General features: G+C 40.1%; 1 protein-coding gene across 4 annotated transcripts; it reads left to right on the plus strand.

Annotated features, from left to right (window-relative positions):
* The first annotated feature begins 476 nt into the window (after nucleotides 1-476).
* Nucleotides 477-22,232, plus strand: LOC145488903 (voltage-dependent T-type calcium channel subunit alpha-1H-like). 4 transcript variants are annotated; one of them, XM_081467732.1, is made up of 26 exons: nucleotides 477-704; nucleotides 1,270-1,364; nucleotides 1,615-1,786; nucleotides 3,500-3,806; nucleotides 4,316-4,408; nucleotides 5,159-6,220; nucleotides 6,587-6,738; nucleotides 7,340-7,643; nucleotides 8,544-8,702; nucleotides 9,531-9,770; nucleotides 10,283-10,429; nucleotides 10,904-11,010; nucleotides 12,066-12,189; nucleotides 12,867-12,935; nucleotides 13,322-13,506; nucleotides 14,356-14,482; nucleotides 14,890-15,015; nucleotides 15,699-15,788; nucleotides 16,677-16,860; nucleotides 17,389-17,537; nucleotides 18,352-18,461; nucleotides 18,898-19,025; nucleotides 19,696-19,766; nucleotides 20,035-20,113; nucleotides 20,391-20,512; nucleotides 21,150-22,232. In XM_081467732.1, the coding sequence occupies exons 1-26, from the start codon at nucleotides 574-576 to the stop codon at nucleotides 22,230-22,232; spliced, it is 5,616 nt and encodes a 1,871-aa protein (XP_081323858.1). In that variant the 5' UTR covers nucleotides 477-573. The 4 variants fall into 4 exon arrangements, with proteins under 4 accessions (XP_081323858.1, XP_081323860.1, XP_081323862.1 ...); XM_081467734.1 differs by having other exon boundaries at nucleotides 9,531-9,641; XM_081467736.1 differs by lacking the exons at nucleotides 20,035-20,113; nucleotides 20,391-20,512; nucleotides 21,150-22,232 and having other exon boundaries at nucleotides 19,696-20,016.

Raw genomic sequence — 22,232 nt, forward strand, 5'->3', positions numbered from 1 at the left:
ATGTTGCGTTAATTAAACCAGACTTTCTTCCATTCTCATTTACAAAATAAATATTTATCTTAACCCCGCGTAGTAATAATTCAAATCGTAAATATTTCATAGGGCTTCAGATAATTGTCGCGATAATGTTTAATTATAGTCCAGGGGGTTATACCAATATTTCAGCTTCTATTGAATGTATACGTTTTACTATTAAATTTTTCCTTTTAAATTTCTGTAGTTTGTTTGCTATATAAAACTTTGGAGACTTTCTACTCTTGGGAAATAATTTCAATGTAAAGTTACTTGGAGATGTAAAAGCTTCTTTAAGCACACGTAATTGCAAGTGTATTTTTCCACTATTTTCTCGTTCTCCTGTAAATTACCGCCGTCACGCAAAGAATCGGAAAAGACTTGTCTGACTCTTTTTGGCCTGCCGTGGGCTTTAAAGCCTTCGACTATATTTCCTTAATACTATTCAATTACTTTGAGCGTTTAAGTATTCTAGTAATACTTGTAAACTGTGTCACATTGGGACTTTACGATCCGTTTGATCCAGAGTGTAAAACACAAAGATGTCAGACGCTGGACGCCATGGAAAAAGTCATCTACACGTTCTTCTTGGCGGAAATGCTGTGCAAATGGATAGCCATGGGTCTGTTTGGAAAGCTCGCTTATTTTGCCGAGTCCTGGAATCGCCTTGATTGCTTCATTGTGGCTGCGGGGTAAGAAAAAAATAATTTGTCGGTCGCTTCTGTCATAAAATAAAACACTTATTGTTTGAGCGGTCAATACAGAGGGTCAAGACCAAGGGGCGTATTAAATGGAAAATTAGATTTAATTATTCTTTTTCTAAAAGGTTCCCAATTCTATTAAGAACATTGAAAATCTATTTGTGGGGTTCTCTAAATGTTGATTATGATGAAGTATTGTGATAAAATGTTTTTAAATATTAAAACTCGACGCACACAAGCTCTGTGGGATCGTGGCGATAGAGATTATATAAAAATTGGCATTTCTACGTTTCAAATGACTGCCTTTTTTAAAGTTTTGCTTCTTAAACGCAATCCGAAACCAAATATTTCTTATTTCGAAAGTGTCCTTAATTTTGTTCTCCTTACTCAGTAAAAAACTTACTGGGCATCTAACAGCTACAAAAGAGAAACATTTTAGTAGTTCTGCTTGAATGAAGAACTCCAGTGGGTCGCCATTTTTGATCTGCTGATTTTCCTCGGAATGCAGACTTACAGAATTTTACAAACTCTTCGTTATTTTTGTTGTTTTTTTTAGGACGTTTGAGCTGCTGTATAACCAGGGGGAATATCTGAGTGCTGTTCGCGCTATTCGTGTACTCAGGCCACTCCGCGCCATAAACAGAGTTCCAAGTAAGTTTCTAGGTCTCACTCGGCCTTGTTAGCCGCTGGGATTACCAGCATGGTTAAAAAACAATTGATCAATAAACGAGTTGCAGTCATAATGTGTAGAACAGTTTTTAACCTAAAGTCGTAAAACCAGAAAAAATGTTATCGCTCATTATCGAAGCCTGCCTTTCGTGATAAAATGAGAAAACAAAGGGAGCCTATCAAAGTAATTTATTCGCTTTTTCTTTTTCTTGTTTTCCTCTTTTAATCTCAGGTATACGGATTCTTGTGACATTATTGTTGGACACATTGCCAATGTTGTGGAATGTCTTGGCTATCTGTTTCTTCATCTTTGCTATCTTTGGTATTGTCGCTGTTCAGTTATGGCGAGGGGCGCTTAGAGGAAGATGCTTCCTTGAACTACCGGCGAACGTCTCCCGAGATAGGTGAGCGTAAAAAAAGTTATTAACCTGGGAGTGTATAACTCAAAAGGGATTAGAATCATGAAATAAATAAATAATATACAAATTATAATATTTAGAAGGGAAGCCACATCATGCAGCCTGAGTTGATTTTCATGCAGGTCCTCTATCTTGATCGAACTAGAATTTGGAGATGTTAGTCTTGTGAAGTGAGGAAAACCAGAGAACCCGAAGGAAAACCCTCCGAACAAGGCGAGAACAAACAGCTAACTTAACCCATATATGACACCGGATCGAAATCAAACCCGGGCGACACTGGTGGGAGGCGAGCGCTCTCACCACTGCGCCAACCCTGCTCCCCTAACTCTAACCCTAACCCCAGAAGGATTTTCAGTTGACCTGCACACCTTTAAAACCTCTTTTTTGATTCGGTTTTGTTAATCTGCACCTCTTTTGTTCTTAGGGCTAGGGACATTGGCTGTGTTCTTTATCTATTGTTACAGTTGACCAAGTGTAAAGAATCTTGTTAATAGTGCAGAGAAACCCAGGGTTTTAAAATGAGAAGATTTGACGCAATTCCTAACTTATTTTAATCCTAGGACATACAGGCAAATAAAGGAAGGGAAGGGTGGTTGGAATCCCTTAGATGATCATTAAAACTTATCATTTGACGCATTTTTTTTCTTCCTTTTTATCGGCTGAGAGACCACCACGTGACCTGCAAATAACTACCTACAAATAATGATCTGCTCATGCGTAATACCGTCTAAATGTGTTTTGCTGCCGGATGTTCTGCTTACACGTAATTGTAACCACGCTCTTGTGTGAAAAATGGCAGATCGCTTCCCTGAGCAGAGAGTCATTTTAAAAAGAAAACAAACTTGGAGATCGAGTGATAAAACAACGATAGAACTCGGTTATTGCAAAACATCGTGATTTGTCAGTGTCTCGCAGAACAATTATTTGTGTCCGGTACGATAATTATTTACCTTCGCCTTCGACTTTGGCCAAATAATTCATCTGCTCGCCTCAGACAAATTACAATATTTTTCTTAACCTCGTCCAATATTTGTTTCAAAGTTATTCTGCATTTAGTATCTAGCCCTTAGCATGGTATTTTTCGATTCCTTCGACGTCTTGTGACGTTACGCGGCGTCATTTAAACCACTCTCTCGGATCTGCGATCTTGGATTCTCAGGAAGCTAAAAAATAATGTAAATGATCGGAAATTGGATTCAAAACGTCGCAAATTCGATAATGCTGCTCAAGAAAAACGAAAATAGGGAAATTTTCTGTCGATAGGCGAAATCTGACTTCAAAAAGGGAAGAAAAAAAAAGAAGCAAGAGCGAAAATGTTTTTGATTACTTTTTAAAATTATTCAAGGGTTATAACTTTATTCAACTGGTATGACAAGGCGGTTTTCGCTTGAGTATCGTAAAGTAATTGGTTTTGTACTTAAGGCGCTACGCAATTCGCTTAAAAAACTCGCGCCACGTTTTCATGAGATCAGAAGTAAAGCCAAAACCAATCGTGACCCGATCGCACGCTTACGTTTTCCCGCGTTTTGCGTCAGCTATATGTATATACGTTGTGTTTTGATTGGTTCATTGGATTGTCTGTGTCCTTTGTGATTGGCTTGAGTGATTACTTTGGTTTGGTCATTTTTATGACACTCGATTGAAAACCGCCCTAATTTCATGACTAAATGTTGACAAGTTCATCTTGCCTTCTTCCAGTTACAACTTGACAGACTTTTACGTTCCGTCTTTTGACGAACCTGACTTTATATGTGCCATGAAGGGTATTCCAGGCATGCAAAGCTGCAACAGTGAGTCAATACCGCCCCTGAAGGATGAAATATCTGGACGAACGTGCACATTAAGCTATGAAGCATATCTAAACGAAACAAGGAGGTCAAATAATTCCAATGCTTGCGTCAACTGGAATCAATATTACAGTCAGTGCCGAAAAGAAGGCGATAACCCATCCTGGGGAGCCATTGGGTTTGATAACATTTTTATCGCCTGGGTAGCTATATTTCAGGTAAATATCAACATCTGATTTTTTGACACTGAACAGCGATAAATTAAATTTTTAAGCAGACAGGTTAAAAAATTAAAATTGTTCACTAGCGAGACTCAGATTAGAAAATATTGCCCGATGTACATTAAAATCTTCAAACTAAGGTTATAATATGCGGAACACAACAACGAAAAAATTAACCGTAGGAGAAAATAAAACGACGAGAGTTGATAAACATATAGATAATTTATTACTGCTAACAGAAGAAGTAGTAAAATAATGTTTTAAACGAGCAAGGTTCGTCTCCCTGATTAATCAAGCTTTTGAAAATCAAGGCTTACTCTAAATTTATCTGGTCCTATTATCCAAACGAGACTTTAATATACTGACAAGTTATAGAAGCTTGGTATAATATGTTAACAGGGTTGCCCAGGTAGCCCTAGATGGGTTCTGCATCAGTAATAACACACAATAAAACATGCTATGCATGAAACATCTTGTAATTTTTCGTTACTGCCTTGTGTACTCAGGTTATTACACTTGAGGGCTGGACAGATATCATGTATTATGTTCAAGACGCGCATGGCTTGTGGAACTGGATTTATTTTGTCATTCTTATCGTAGTAAGTACTCTCAGCCTGTTACTCGAAACTCGAACGTTGGATCGCAGCAGGCATGTAGTTATCCTTGATATAATGGACGATGTGTATTCAAAGTATTAGAAGGGACTTCTAAAAGCCGTCTCATAAGTCACACTATAGACATCCTATTAGTCTATCCGAGACATTCTTATACATACTGTCTAGTTATGTAACACTTTCTCGTGGTATACCATGGAATGTTCCACTTGACACTTGTATTTTTTCAGCGCGGTATACAAACTCGCCTTTTGACTACTCGACACCATGCCATAGAAAATAGAGTCGCCAACAGAATCACTGCAACGCACGATTGGAAAGTTGGGTGTAATACCGCCGAGTATACACCGGCTTCCCTGTATTCTGATTGGCTGTATTTTCTATGGTATGGTATAAATCGTAATACCCACACATGTACACCTTGTACGTGCTTCGTAACTTTCTATCGTGTTCTCAATGTGACAGCAGAATAGAAGCGTCGATTTCTTTATTATTAAATATCTGCAAATAGACACAAGAGGCAAGGAATCACTAAGCTGTATCAAGCAAGAACCTTTAAGACTCCACCGATACAGTTCCTGTTATTATGTGAGAACATTGGACATGAGGGCCGAGGTTCATCGTCCTATATCAATAACAAAACTCTCACAACTCATAAACAAAAATGTATGGGAGATCAATGAGGAGAATTTGCAGGTTGATATCATGACTAACGATCACCTCCTTCAATTTCAGATCGCTTCGTATTTTATGACCAATTTGTGTCTAGTCGTCATTACAACGCAGTTTCAAGAAACAAAACAGCGAGAAAATGAACTCCTACGCGCGAGCCGCCGTCGAGAGGGCGCAAGCACGAGTACAATAGCAAGCAGCCGGTATGGAAAAGATGGCTGCTGGGTGGAAATACTTAAGTACATTGAGCACTTAATAAGGAGGTTTAAACGCAGAATCCATAGACGATTTAACTGGAAATACTGCGATAGTGAAAGCAAAAGGAAGAAAACTTTAAGGCACAGAAAACGCCGAAGAAGGAAAAAAAAACTTGTTTATCATCATCACCATCATCACCACCATCATCATCATTATCACCATCACGTGCATTGCACAGATCCCGGATGTCAGTGCGGTAAAATAGGTCAGCAGTTTTCCAACGTACATCCAGGAAGTGAGCAGGTTACACCTAGCACATCTTCGGTGGATATTCGACGCGTTCAATCCAAACCGGTAAAACCGGCTGGTAATACCCTAACTGTGCCTGGGCAAGTACCGAACATCGATAAACAGGAAAACAGCAACGAGGCAGGAGGAATACCAACGATTTCTATTGTAACGGGATCTTCTTGTTCCGTGAAGAAAGAACCGTCTTCCTCTGCGCCTGGTGGGGAAATGATCACCACAGCAACTGCAGCTGTGGCCATAAATGGGAAATCTGCAGTGGCCGATATCTCAGCGCACACTTTCTTATCAGCGGCTTCACTTTCTAGCGCAGCCGCAACGGCTACGGCTAGCGCCGCCGCGGCGTCAGCAATACATAATGTTTGCACGTGTGCAGTGGAGCACGTGGAGGAAGACATCAAGGTGGATTATGAATCTGAGTGCGTTTATGAGGAAGATGCTGGCAGTGAGAGCGAATACACTGATGATGAGGTCGAAGAAGGCGCCCAACGCAAGAAAACACCATTTTCCCGTTTTCGTCACATGTGCCGCAATAGCGTGGATAGTAAATGGTTTATGTACATAATCATGGGTGCAATATTCCTTAATACCTTGAGCATGGGTATTGAATATCATGGACAGGTAAGCAAACATTCTGAGCGCAATAGTTTCTTAAGGCGCTTATCTTTCTCAATATCAAGGCTGGTGCGGCAGACTCAATTTGTCATAGTGTTGTGTTCTTGAGCAAGACAGCTTTTTTTCACAGTGGCTCTCTCTTACAGAGGTGAAGAAATGGGTTCCGGAAAATTTTTGAAAACGTCTGGCAAATAAGCAGATACTTAACGTGTGAAGGTGAAGAAATTGAAGGCCCTTCCTGAAAAAAAAAAAAAAAAACAGGGAAAAAAGTTGACAGAGGAGCAACACTACTATTGTTAGTTGTATTTATTGCTATTAGAACAACTCCATGCAATCAAACTTGCCTTACGTTCTCTTTTGTTGTATTCATAGCCTTTAAAGATGACGGAGGTGCTGGAAATTCTGAATTACATCTTCACGGCTATATTTGGTTTTGAAATGCTTCTCAAGCTGATGGGCCTGGGTCCCTATGGATATATTAAGGATCCTTTCAACTTGTTTGACGGCTTTATCGTCGTAATGAGGTCAGTGTTTTAAAACTGATTGACCTGATATATAGATCGAAGGCCAGAATTAATTTTATTTTTGAAGCGCCGACTTAACGCGCGGGCATCGTGAGCAATTTAACCTAATCAAAGTCTTTCATAACATGACAACCTTTTCCCCTTTTTGTTTGTGTGCTCCTCTTTGGGGATCTTTGAAATTTTCTTTGATTTGATTGCTATTTAATTTCTTACAAACAGCCGAATTTAAAAATATCATTTTTTCTGAAAAAAATACAAGCTTTAACAGGCTATTTCTGGGTTACGTTTTGCCTCGGTTTCAAAGCGAGTCTTTTTGCAAAACTTCCCATATGAATATGAGTTGGAGCTGTATAAAAATTACCTGTAGTCGAAACGCATTTCCTACAAATGGTGGTTCTGCACGAAGACTCGTTTCGACAAAATGCAACTAGGAAATTGGCCTATTAAACTGAAGTGCAACGAAACTCGGTATGATTAACTGCAACAAAAATTAAAGGTGTCCCTGAATCGAAGTCCTGTCCTCACATTTGCTAAACTCGTTTTACATCGGGGAAACGTGTGAATTGACATTCATCTTCAGATCTTTTTCAAACTTTTGCAGCATCGTGGAACTATTTGGTGGAGGTGACAGCAGTATCTCAGTGCTGCGGTCTTTTCGTTTACTGCGCATATTCAAGTTGGTCCGTTTTCTGCCGGCGCTCAGACGACAGCTGCTTGTAATGATCCACACGATGGACAACGTGATGACGTTTCTAGCTCTGTTGGTACTCTTTATATTCACGGCCAGTATCCTGGGAATGAACCTCTTTGGAGGCAAGTATATGTTCCCGGATGAGGATGGGGTCGAGACCGCAGCACGGGCCAATTTTGATGACCTGTTTTGGGCCCTGGTAACAGTTTTCCAGGTAAGGGTCCTAGCGACACAGTAATTTTTGCTGAGGTAATAGTTATTGCCAAGTGATGAGGGAGCTTAAGGAATGACGACGGCTACGCCAAGGACAACGTCTGGTAAAAAATGAATTTATAGTTAGCCTTCGAATTTCGCAGTTTTCTATAGATCTGTCAATTAGGCTGATCGGTCTAAAAAATTGCTCAAAGTAAACATGTAATGCTAAGGATAAGTCCAAAAGGAATACGAAAAATAAACTATCGTGGCTCACACGTTCTCCAAAATACGCAGAACTTAGTCATTTCACGTTGTTGTTTTGCAGAAGATTGCTACAAAATGCACAAAGATTTCTAACGCACGTGCATAGTCACTGTTCTGCTCATTAAACCTTTTGTTTTTTGACGTTCTCGTTGTAATTGCCGTCATGGTTTGCTTAAGCTCCCTTGTGGCTGTTCATCGTAGATATGTGCCAGACAGATGGGTCACACAATCGACTATCACCTGTCCTTACCACGAGATTGTTATTATATCAACCTGACTACAGACCTACTTAAAAACCAAGCAAGCGCACAAAAGCCGCGCCTTAACTGTTCCAGGGTCTCTAGGAGTGCTTTCTGTTCGAGCAAAACTTCCCACTTGAGCTTTCGGAAGTTTCCAGTAGCGAATGAAACAGCATTTTTACAGAAAAAAGCACAATCTCGCGAGGTAAACCCAAATTTTCAAAACTTTGTTACCAAGAATTCCGTTCCATTTGGCTTTCCTCAGTTGAATGGTCGGCAATGTTCGGAATTTCCGAAAACTTTCCCACGAAATTTCCGTACCATTAGGCTCCACTAATGAAGCTCGGTAATTTTTGGTTCAATGGAAAGCGCCACCGCTCTATTCTCAGACTGATGTTGTTTTCTTTCTAATGCAGGTGTTGACCCAGGAGGACTGGAACACGGTCATGTACGATGGGATGCGAGCTACATCTAAATGGGCTGCGCTGTACTTCATACTGCTGATGACTATCGGGAATTATATACTATTTAACTTATTGGTCGCCATCTTGGTTGAAGGATTTGCCAATCAACCGGTAAGATTACTTCACGTGTCCTTTGGAAGCTATTTATCACGTGACTGTTTATTCATACTCCTGGTCACTTCATGCAACAGAAACCGGGATAAGTTCCGACCTGTTGGGCTGCTTGGTTTGTACGCAGACTTTACCTTTTTACTACACATACTCTCTTACTCCTTAAGAAAGAGTTAGATTATTATTTCTGTTAGCCCAGAAGCTTCCGGCCGTCGATGTCGAAGTACCTCGGGTAAGCAAATTCAAAGATGCCTAAGGTGCCGGCCAATATAAATGCATAAAGATAAAGGGAGGCTTTGCTGATGGCGCAGTGGCCTTGTGACTAAAGCGTTGGACTGCGTGCGGATCGATAAGTCTGCAACTGAGTTCGAGCCTTAGACGCCGAGTTTTTCTGTTGTGCTCTTACACTTTACTCCCACTATTCGTCTCATTACCCAAAGGGGGACCAACCAAAATGTTGAGAAGACTGGGAATAGCCCGAATTAGATTAGTATAACATCCAGGGTTTGTGTAGGTAATCATACGGTTTTGAGTTTAATTTGGAATTAATTTGCACGAGTGAGTTTTTCAAAGTTTCCGCGCAAACGTTCCGTCGTCATTTTTCATGATTTCATTGGCTCAGGAAATTTCCTCTTGTCTTTCAACCAATCATAATCCAGAATTACGATGTGTAATTTACACTGGTGTTACACTTGAACTGCACTGTTCTCAGCCAATCAGAATCGAGTAATTTTTTCATGTATATTATTGGAAGTATTACTTCTGGTCCTCTCGTGCTGTCAACACTGAAAGACGAAAGCACATTTTTGTTTTCTTTTTCTTTATTAGGAAAAAAGTAGTAGCAGTTGGAGTGTGAAATCACGATCTTATTCCATAAAGCACGACGGAGACTACGAGACGTGCAAAGGCATGGCCCCGTATCCCATGGTTACCCCACGGGTATGCGTGAGTCCCACACCATCCCATGACGTCACGACAAGAGATGATTATAGGGAAACCGCTGAGCCAGTGCACCATATGCGCTGCTCATTCCCTTCTTTGTCACCTAAATGTTCACTATTTAGAGATGTGAGTTTAAAGATGTAGGGTTTTCGCATCCAGTCACTTATTCAGGCTAACCGTCAAAATGCGGACCTTTCAGGAGAAATTAAGAAGGATTCCACCAGATGTTCGAATAACAAATGGACCAAAACTTTATACTGAGTTTATTTACGCTGTGTTGCAAACTTCTGTGCGACTATTTTAAAAATATTCTCAAAAAATCTCATTTCTATCAACACCAGATATCGAAAACAAATTTCGAAATTCACATAAAACTCTCGAAAGTATTGGTGAAACGAAATTGATGATAAAATTTGACCTGTGTTTGCACGATTCCTCTGAGCTTTGAAATTTATTTTATCGCATAATTTGTATCCTTAATTAACAAGTAAAAATCAAACTTTTGCAGTGTTTCAGTAGCAAGGCAACATTTAATAAATTCCACGAACTTCATCGGATCGATCCATTATTGAAGACTGGTACTGAGTTATGATTCAAGCATTTTGCGCAATTTGATCTATCGCGGTTTTTTTTCTTAGGAATGTCACGCGTCGGCTCCAGCCTCCCCGGCCAGCACTTCGCCAAACGTCACTCGTAAGACCCTGTCATTTGGTGACACAAAAACCATGGTGATCGCTAACCCCGCCCAGGCAGAAAGATGTATTACTTCTGATGATGAAAACGAGGTGTGTATAGATAGATAAAGGCTCGCCATAATAAGCATGATAAAGCCAAAAGGACCTCCCTAAAAAGAATTCTCTACATCAATGTAATCCTAAAAATAATGGTCTACGTTATGCATGCATAGGTTTTTTTTTTTTTATCTCGGATTGAAAAGGTCGCGCAATCTTAGTTCCAAGTTTCTATCCTGTCTCTAGGAAAAATTCCAAAGTGATTCACTCAAATCTTCATCTTGGTGTTGGAGGCGCGTTACGTGTAAGAGCGAAGGTGCTTAGTCATGTTTCAAGCATCGTTTTGACCAGACATGTAGGAGGACAAATCCCGTGATAGCGCTATTTAAGAATGCAACTATAAGTCATATGTGACTGGACTGGGCGACGCAGGTCAAGATGGGGCAAAAGCGAGCACATATTAAAAAGCATACCCAGGATGAATTTGCGACAAATGGCGTGATATTTTTCTTCGTTTTCTTGTAACAGACTAGTGCCAAGGAGGATGACGAGGCTGTCGTTAGGATCCAGGACGGCTCGACCTGTTGTCACAAGCGAAGGAACTGGTCATTGTTTCTTTTTTCGCCATCCAATAGGTACGCATGCGTAGAAAGCACCACTATAATTGGTCATGGTGGACTATTAACTTGAAACTGCTAAGTAGAGTTACATGTAATAAACACAGGCGCTCTCTTTCACTACAGCTCACGGCCAACTCGCAGCTATAAGGTGTCCCCGACACTATATCAAACTGATTTGAGAATCACCAACCACAGAGGACACAAATTTCTGCCATCGGTGACAGAGTCGGCAATCGCCTCGTGTGCCACTTTTTTGTTCTTACCACATTTTGACGTCACCTGTGATCTACTAAGCAATTAGATTGTGAGCTCGAGATTTCTATCGCGCGATAGAAATCGAGAGCGAATAATCTAATTGCTTTAGTATAAATCTACTAGTCGTTCAAAAATTAAATTATCTAAATCATCTTCACAGACACATCGAAAACGCTATGAAGCGGCCGTCATTTTGTTGACACTATGAAGTGCACACTGCTACGCTACTCACTATTTATCGCAGAATAGATAGTGAGTAGCGTAGTCAATCAGAGAACAGCATTCGTGATAGAAAACTAGTAGATTTATGCTAATACTGAACAGACGCACTGCGACATGGAATCTATTTGATAAGTAGATGATATTCTTTAATCTTTATACTTGTCTAAATGATACTTATAACAGAAATCAGATGTTTATCAAATCCACAGGGTTACGTGAAACTCAATTTTTTATACGTTCGCGAAGCTCGACAGTAAAGCTAGAAAACAAATTAGTTTGGTTCTCTGGATGTTCAAGAATTCCAAAAACTGATCATTGCGTTGGTTAGAACGAAGGACGAAACTCTAATAATTTGTACTGAGAAATAAAGATGTTGTTGTTGTTGTTGTTGTTGTTGTTGACGCCCTAAATACGATAAGATCATTGAGTCGGCAATGCCCATGAAAATAAATATAATATACTGCTGCAAAAAATACTTTGTTTAGTCACTAGCTAGTTGCTTACTTACTTATCTTTGAACAGAAATGTTTTAGTTACGGACGAATTTCAAACTACCATGTTCTGAAAGAATGTGAATAACAATTGTTTTACAGGTTTCGCACATGGATGGTGACGGTGTACAGAAACAAGTGGTTTGACCGCGTGGTACTGGTTTTCATTCTTTTGAACTGTATTGTTATGGCCCTTGAAAGACCGGATCTACCCAGCGACAGCACGGTTAGTTAGCCACATTGATCTCGATCTGTTACAGTCTTTATTATATGACTGAGAAAATTACACCATTGAAAAGAACAGGCCGATTTAGCGTTAACATTTAATTTGCAGTGCAGTGCCAGTGAACGCGCGCGAAAAAGGCTCGTCCAATTTTGAAAGAATTTTCAAATATTACTCGTATTGTAATCTTAAATCACAGTCGTATTCATACTGGTACCTACACTAATTCAATTGTCTTCGGTGTTAAGCGGGATTTTCCTTGGAGTAAGTGTAAACGTAAAAATGTCTTCTGGAGAATTTTTCAGTTCTTTGAGCGAGAGACTAAGCGAGTAGGATCACCGGACTATTCAACGAGTTCCTAGATTAATTGTGGTTTGTTCAGAAAAAAACTTACTAGAATTGACAAGCAAAGTTTGATCGCTTGGTAAAATTTGCCATTTTTTCCTCGGGTGCTCTCTTCATGTTAAACCAAACAAAATGAAAAATATAATTGCTTGTTTATTTAAGTAGTAAATCCAATTTGCTAATTAATGGATAAGAAGATGAAATATTCAAGTGGTCAAGGAAGAAGAAAGAGAGAACTTTCTTTTATTGCTCGCTGTTTAACATAAATTCTCTTTCCTGTTCGTGTAGTTTGTTTTTATTCCATTTTTACCTTGTGGCTGTTCATTCTGTTGCAGATGAAGAAAGTGATTACTATTTGCATGTATATCTTCCTGGCGATCTTCACATTAGAAATGATTATCAAGGTAAAATTTTTAACAGAATGGCAATTAAACAAGGTCGATACCAAAAACGTTTCGCGACAGTGACATGATAGAGTCCAAACTGAGAGCCAAGATACATCCTGCTGACGACACCCAACAAGGTCAAAACAAACTGTACACGGTTGCATGTGTCATTAGCCTTGCTAAATTGTTTTTTTATTGCTATTTTTGGCTGATCAAAACTGTTGTTACAGATCCTGCGTATACCAGCAACATCATCGTTTGCTGTCCTTTGCCATATTTGTACAAAGTTTTAACAGTCACCTGTAACCAATACCCACCCTACCCTTGTCCCCCGCCCCTCCCCACAGTGCAACCAGAGTGATAAATTATACCAGCTCTCTACGTTTCCACCCTCCCCTCTCCAGGTGATTGCTCTTGGTTTTTGGATTGGACGTGATACGTACATGCGCAGTGCATGGAATGTTATGGACGGCTTTCTGGTGATCGTGTCTTGGGTTGACGTCATCGTTTCCCTGACAACCGACACGCAAAGTTCCATTTTGGGTGTGCTACGCGTGTTTCGAGCACTAAGAACACTTAGACCTCTAAGGTAAGTTTCGATCATGCCAAGCTGTGCTTTGTTCTGCGTGCTATAAAATGCTTGAAGGGACAGTCTCCAGGCTGATGTGTCGTGTTTTAATCAGTGTAGCGGGGAACCTTTTTAAAAACTAGCTTTGTTATTTTGCAATGGAAGGAAAACCTTGCCAGAAGTGGTTGAAACTAAGGAATGTAAACTAAAAGGGAAAAAAACTGTTCAATGACAAAATTTCACCAAGCTGTCACTTTTGTTTCTTGATACCCTGTCAAGAGACAGAAAACTTGTTTCCTTGTAATAACATACTCCTCCCGGTAAATACCGATTCTGTTTGCTCCCACAGTCTTTTTATCCAATTTATTGGTATATTTAGAGGCATCTTCCAGTAATATATTGAGATTAGGAAAGAGAACTTCCAGAAATCAGCCAGAAATGACACTGCCCCTTAAATGCTAAAGTTGTAGATCAGATCTATCATGTTTAACACTGAAAACAACGTTACCGAACTTTCTTTGATTATTCTGCAATTTAAAGACATACGTTTCTTCCAGCTAATTGTGGCGAGTCAATGTCTTATCTAGCTTACTATACTACTTTAACACTTAGGGAAGTTGTCTTGAACACGAACTGACTCCTAGGCAATTTACCCAGTTGCAAGACTCGTCAAAACTCCTTCAGACAGAATACTACTTTCGAAAAGAAATATTCTGTAGCGAGAATTTTGAAAGTTAAAGTATGATAGAAAGGTTGGCGTGACAAACTCAAGATTGAATGGAGGAGAGGCGGGGCTAGAGGAGAACTGTTGGCTGAAGACTTGTTCAGAAAGGACAATCGTTAATACAACTTGTTTTGTTGTTATGTCAGGGTCATCAGTAGAGCGCCCGGTCTGAAGATTGTCGTGGAGACATTAATATCATCATTAAAACCAATTGGAAACATTGTGCTTATAGCTGCGACATTTTTCATCATCTTTGGCATTCTTGGCGTACAGGTAAAAATCTGCAAGGCAATTACTGTAACTAGTACATGTAATATACTGCATTGTCATTTTATTAAGGACAGCGTTTTTATGGGAGGATCTTTGATGACGTCACTGTTTGCATTTATTCCCCATCAGCATACGACTCGAACCGAAGTCGTCATACTTCAAACATTTATAGGCCGGTTTGAGAAAGTCACATGTAGCATTTTAAGCCATTTCGTTGTAATATTGAAGGAGATATTGGCTTTCAAAAACTGTAACATATCTAATTAGCTAACACATTCTTTAAATATAAACCCAGGTCACACAAAATTGTTTTCGATTCATGGGAGTCAAACTTCTTGGGACAATTAATCGTGCTTGAGAGATTTTATAACGTTGCACTCATTGATCACGTGATTGAAATTTGTTTGCAGTTGTTTAAAGGAAAGTTCCACTATTGCAAGGAAGCCGAATATCCAACTGTGATAACAAAAGAAGACTGTCTACATCGAGGATACACTTGGGAAAACAAGGAATACAACTTTGATAACTTGGCGAAGGTGAACTGTTTTTTATGTTTTGTTTTGTTTTGTTTTCATTTTATTTATTTTCCTTTTTTTAGGGGGGGGGGGGGAGGTTAAGCGACAAGCCAGCGATTTTTTCATTTCTAGCTCAGTTACGTTGCCATGAAACTTGACGTTATCACACATGAGCAGAGGGAGGTTAACGAGCGATACCATACTAATATAGTTTTTAAATCCTATTAGAGAGTTCTTGTGAAGAGCTCCGGCCAGGGGGGGATATTGGGATACCAATAGGTAACCGATTTTTTTCCCCATAAGATACCAATATACCTCAAAATTGTAAAACGTGTGATGCTAACAACAATGCAATGCAATACAATACAATACAATGCATTTTATTTATTCTCCCAAATGGGTTTTTCAGAATTAATTTACATCGAGTAAAAAGGAAATAGAATAAATTCAAATTGTCTAATTACATTCATATTAAAAACACGTGATGTATGACTCATAAAACAACCTAAAATTATTTACATTTATTTCATGTCTATATACCAAATACTTGAAATCCAGGAAAAGAAACTAGATACCTTATACCCGAATTGTGACAAATAAAATACCATAACCTTGAATTAAAACAGCTCCGGATATCGTATGCAAATGGCCTGTATGTAGAAACATTCAGTTGTCAAATGATTCACTCTCCTTTTCTCTGACAGGCGTTATTGACATTGTTCGTGTTCTCAACTAAAGACGGCTGGGTGACCATAATGTATGATGGGATAGATGCTGTCGGTATCGACAAACAGGTACACATAAAAGACGTTATTGAATGTAACTGGGATTATTGAACTTTAAAGGATTAGTTAAATAGCCCTGTGTTGGTATCCCGGGGGGTACTCCCAGAAATATTGGATCGCTTCTGCGGCCCGCTTCCCAAAACCCTTACCCTATTGATGACCAAAATCGGCGATTTTCCCTACCCTATTTATGACCTGACCAAACATCCGACACCCTATTCATGACCATTGTGGCTGGCGCAGTTGCCCTAAAGATAATTTGTCAAGAGTAGCTTTTTCTCAAAAAACATACCCAATTCAAGGCTAGAGTGCAAAACCCACTGACCCTATTTATGACCAAAATGGCCAAAACGCGATACCCTATTTATGACCAAAACGGTTGAAAAACCCTACCCTTTGGGGCCGCATATACCTATAGAGCCCATATAAGTGAGTACCCCCTCGGGGATGGTGAACAGTCAAGACAGAATGATTGAGATGCCCGGCTCCAGGAAAATGTTCCGCTGGGGTCTCCTCTGGGAGGTTAGCATTCCCCCAATCCAGCTACGATGAGGAAATGTACCCTCCCTGGTTTGTTTTCGTAGAACATTATTCGACATACAAATGATATGAAACTATTATGAAGGGACGATGGCTAAAGATGGCAAATATTAAAATGGGTTACATCACGCTGTGGACAAATGTGATGACATGGCTTTAATTTTCAACGCTCTGCAATGTCTTCAGAGGTCTCACACTGTTAATTTAGTGCACGTTTACTCCATTTATAAGTAATAGTTTTGGAAAAAAGTGATTGTGTCTCTTTAGCTTGTAGGTCCCAGAAAAAAGAACACAGCGAAAATCCACGAAACACTGCTTATTGACGTTTTTTGTTTTTGTTTTTGTTTATTTTTTCAGCCAATAAGAGACAACAACAAGTGGAACGTGCTGTTTTTTGTGGCATTTTTGTTGTTGGCTGGTTTCGTGGTCCTCAACATGTTGGTTGGTGTAGTTGTGGAAAATTTCCAAAAGTGCCGTGACATGATAGAAAAAGATCGCTTGGCAGAGAAAGAAAAAAAGAAAGCTGAAAAACTGCGATCAGGTGGGTTCATGCAGTTCATTTAAATCTCAAATAAGCTAACGAACCATCATTCTTTTCCCAAGGTAGCTAATTAAGGTTTTAGTTTCAGTTAGCTTAGCTGGAATAAGTCATAAGATTTCTTTCCTTTCCGGACTCCACAAGACAAATGCCATACTGATGACGCAATAGGCTATTCCGGAGTTACCTCTTGCCTCTGTGTCAAAGCGAGTCATAGTGTCAAACCATTCGCATGAAAATATGTTTCGACCATAGGTTCATTTTCATGCAAACCAAACTCATTTTTGTACGAAGACTCGTTTTGAAACAGAGGCAAAAAGTAGCTCGGAAATGGCCTATTTTTCAGACACCTGTGTATGGTCTGTGCGGATTGGTTGTTGGTTACGCGCGCAATTGTCGACGCTACACCGATCTTTGTACAGTTACTTGTACTTCGAATTGAATTTTAGATTCTATTTCAGAAAGAGAGAAACGCCATTTTTTCAAGACCTAAAAAAATTGGTCTAATTTGTCATTTTTTTCCTCTCACAGAATCCAACGAGGAAGAGGGCGGAGAATTCCCACAACCTCGGCGGTTTTTTCACCGGATCTGTACCCACGGGTACTTTGACCTGGGAATATCGGCTGTAATTGTTCTAAATGTCATTTGTATGGCTATGGAGCATTACAATCAACCCGAGGTAAGAAATCTTCTTCTTAGTAATCTTGTGTTCTACAGCCTTGTGTATTTTGATACAACTACATGTACCTGTACATGGCTTGCCGTCAGTTTTTTTTTGGGGGGGGGGTGCGGGGGGGGGGAGAGGAGGGATTGTTTAGAAGTGACGTGGGTTGCAATGTCATTTGTCTTTCAGCTGACAATCCAGGTGAAATTAATTGACGGAGTCCCTCGGGCGTCTCAGTTCAACTGAAGTTTAGATATCGTTTCTGGAAAGGGGCTTTCCCTCCATTTTGTTATTGCATTGCTACCATTTGCTATGTCATGCCAGCATTCAGAAAATCCATATTTTCTCGGACAACGTGCGAGTCGAGCGAGAGAAACTGATACGACATAAGGCCTGAAAAGTGAGCATGGACGACCTTTAAAGTATCATGAAATAAACAAAAAACCACGAAAATTTTGCTTTGCAGCTGCATGAGACCCCATCTTCGGCTACACCGACAGCAGCTATTTGGTGTGCTATGGGACCATGTACCGATTAACAGGGACCATTCAAAAAGCATCGGTCGTATCCCGAGCTGAACATTAAATGTTTAATGTGGACTGCATAAATTGCAACTCGTCCACACGTTCTAAAAATACAATTTAGCCCCCACTTAGAGGTGGTAACAGGTTCTAGCGTATATAATTCATAAATCAGATCTTACTCAGACTTACAGGCCTAGCATGTTTCCTATACTCAGATTTATGGATTTGGTTCTCAGCTCAGAGTGCAGTGCAATTATTTACCTTCTAACATGATCCCTTTGTTACCCAATTCTTACACTTTCTAGGAAATGAGTGTGTTTCTAAAGTATGCCAATTACGTTTTCACGGCTATCTTCATTGTGGAAGGCGTTTTAAAGATCTACGCTCTAGGATTCAGGAAATACATCAAAGAAAGGTAAAACAGTATGAATGGCTCATTGCGTCTATTACTGCAATGCTGTAAGTGGTCATCAGAATGCATCATCAGTGTTCATCTCAGGGTGCTTTTCATTATGCCAGACCGACCGATCAGAGACCAATTGGACTAGCTAAGGAAAAATGTGGAACGACACTCTCCGATCACACCGGGCCAACCGTGAGGAACGGCTCTTGCCATTTTCTATTCCTTTCCCCGATCCCCACATTACAGAAATCTACTGAAGAGAGGAAGGACAATGAAACGATTTGTCAAAATAGAGCGGCGCATTATTGTCCGGCCGGTCCGACCGATCAAAGTGGACTACCTCAAATAAACCGAAACAGACCTCTCCATTTGAATTCCGACCGAAATCCCCGGACTTTTTGGTATAATGGAAAGCACCCTCGGTAACAATGATTCTTATCGTTAACAGGTGGAATCAGTTGGACTTGTTCATCATTTTGCTATCAATTGTCGGAATTGTTTTGGAAGAGATGAACTCTGAGCTGCCAATCAACCCGACTATCATCCGGGTCATGCGAGTGCTCAGAATCGCTCGAGGTGGGTTCCTCCTTTTTTTACTCAAATCATACAATCATACTGGGCAAAGAATGAAAACCACCCTCCCCCTTCCAACCTCCAACAACCCCTGCCCTCCCCCAACAGGATTCGAGCCGAAGGAGGAAACATACTGATGACATGGCTATATGCTCATCTATGAAGTGTCTCCTGGTTGGCTGAAAAGTCTGCAAAATGTCAAACTGGCCGCGCGTATCGAAAGCAATTTAATTTTTTTTGTTATGAGAAAACTGACTGTTACGAAAAATTGTCTAAGTCAATTTCTAGAACAATCTAGAACCGGAAGTCATTCAGCCGTGACCAATTTGTATAAGAACATTCCAGAACATTCTGATCCTTATGTAATTACTCAGATTAGAAACTGTGTCAAACTACTTAATTTAGCTCCTAATAGAAGTTTCTAGACCTATAAGCCTCATGTATATTAGAGCGAGCGTTTCTTCTGTGAGAGAGATTGATTCAAATTTGAATAAGCTTAGTGCTTTAAGTTCGCGAAGTTATCTTACGGAAATAAATTACTTTGTTGCTGTTACCGGCGATCCTGAGTTCTGTCTGGAAACAACCCTGCTCTACAACGATACTCGTAACACTGACCCCTTGTTTATTGTTGCAAGGCACATTTTGCTAGCATTTTTCTTCTCTTCAACTATAGTGCTTAAACTTCTGAAGACAGCTGAAGGAATCCGAAAGCTGCTTGACACTGTTGCCGAGGCCCTACCACAGGTAAGTGGTCCTAAGTCTGAATTTTAACATGAAACTGCAACGTTGCCCCTAATTCATCATTTTGCAAGACTCGATATTACGCACGTTAGTTCCTTTCCAGTCATCTATCAGAACAAAATCTAGCACATGACGTCACTTGGTTATGCCTTCATAGTCCTGAAATTTACATCGGCATTTTGTTTTTTCTTTACGATTAGGGACTCGTTGCCGACCGAAACAGGTAACAGGCTAAACTGATCGAGTTTTGTTTTTTCTTCTCCTGATATAGGTTGGAAACTTAGGTCTATTGTTCCTTCTGATGTTCTTTATCTTTGCCGCCTTGGGTATGGAACTATTTGGTCAGATTGGTAAGTCATGAAAACATGATTCATATAAACTGGTCGCGTTAGCTAGTATTCTTCATATATTTCTCCGAATAAATAATGATATGATTAGCTAACTCATGTAAAAGATTGCTAAACCTTCTTTATTTAGTTTGCCAAAACACACTTGACTACAACCAAACTATTTGTAGAAACTGTCCCCCAGAATTTCAAAGCAATGAAAATTTTGTCACAAAACCAAGAGATCGTAATGAAAGTCTCTTGACGAAACTAATTGTTTTTAACTACTTTTGTACCCAAGACTGCACGGACGAGGTACCCTGCGAAGGACTGGACAATCATGCGCACTTCAAGAATTTTGGCTTCTCGATGTTGACTTTGTTTCGAGTGTCAACTGGGGACAACTGGAATGGAATCCTCAAGGTATTCAAATTTGCCCTTATTTCATCGCTTGGAGTAAAATCATTATTTATCAACTGGAGGCATTTAGCTGATAATTATGGCTATCAAACTTTGTTATGGTATTGATTAATTGGTAACAAGACTTTGTGTCATTCAGTCCTGTCTGTCATTGTACTCGCGATTGAATAAAGCTGAACTCCAACTAGATCTAGATCTACACAGCGGGGGAGGGCCTTGCAAGGGGATATACCCATCACTACAAGACTATAGGGTGAAAAAGGCGTGGATTACAGACGAATTTGGACTTTACTCACTCCTATTACCACTTTTATAAAATTCTTATATGAAATACGGTCCGCTTACGTTTGTATTGATTTTTCTTTTGTAGCACCTTAGTTCGAGATATCGGGCAACTATAATCGACTGTTTTTTTTTTTGTTGTGGTTTGTTTGTTTGTTTGTTTTCGTTTCTATCCCTTCTCTTTTAACTGTGAGGATCAGTTTCCTCTCGTTACTGAGCATCGATTTAGGAACTGGGGGCAGCAGGAACTATGGAAAGCCTGGATAAGTCGGCTTGGACTCGTGTGAGACAGTGGGATTTTATCTCCTTTCTTTCACTTTCATTTTTTTTAATTCTATGTTTTCTGTCTTGCCAACAGGATATCATCAACAAGAAACGTTGTGAACTCGATCCTACACCAGGCTGCACCGCACTAGAGCACATCGCTCCAATCTACTTTGCAATCTTTGTTCTAGCGACACAGTTCGTGCTGCTGAATGTTGTGGTAGCCGTGTTAATGAAGCACTTGGAAGAAGTCAAAGAAGAACTCCCCATTAATTCGTCACAGGAAGTAACTGATAATGTACCAGGCTTGCAAGTGGACTGGAACCCAGGCGTGGACTCCATACAGGGTCATTCATCCAAAGATGGAGATTTTTACACAGATCCTTCTTGTCCGGGAGGGAGTGGGACCAAATCGGAATCTAACAACAACGCTATGGTCGTGGTCCCTGTAATTGGGTTTCGTCAATCAAATGACTCGGACAGTAGTTTGAGTTCTTTTGATCATAATGTACAAACTGTCGGAGACGGCGGGCACTTACGAAAGCGGCTTCCCCCAGTTGATTACACGAAACCAGAGCAAAGCCCGAGTCTTGCTACCTTACGACTTCCACCGATAGGGAGCCAATTAAGTGGACTTAATAAGATCGGTAAAAGCTCGGAGAAAATCGATGATTCATCGTTGTCGGGACAATCTAGTCCCGAAACTGAAAAGCCTGCCAAAAGTCGGCTGGATGGTCAAATATCTCCTCGGGCTCCCATATACGTCATGAGTGAAGACAGTGACTTAAATGACAGCAGTATGGAAGTTAATCGAGACCGAGGAAGAGTGTTTAGGCTAGTTGACAGAGCTGCTAAATCAAAAGGATCAGTGCGTTCACCTTCACCACACTCGAGCAGCGAAGATGAAGACAAAAGGAAGAAGTTTTCTCTTAAGAAACCTTTTCCTTTAAGAGGGAAGGCTTTCAAGAAGGAACCAAAAGCGACTTCAATTGTGTCGCCCAAACCGGAAAGTAAACCGGCTAAACAGGGCGGAAAACCGGTCAAACCCGACTCTAGGTGGGCTGCTCCGGTGTTTGCGGGAGTAGGAAAAGGGAAAGAAGAAATGAGACTCGGTGAAACAGAACCAAAAAATAAAGATGACAAAGAAACGAGTTATCAAATCCAAAGCTATGTGTGA

Source organism: Orbicella franksi, chromosome 6 (assembly GCF_964199315.1).
Source record: "Orbicella franksi chromosome 6, jaOrbFran1.1, whole genome shotgun sequence".
Lineage (NCBI taxonomy): Eukaryota > Metazoa > Cnidaria > Anthozoa > Scleractinia > Merulinidae > Orbicella > Orbicella franksi.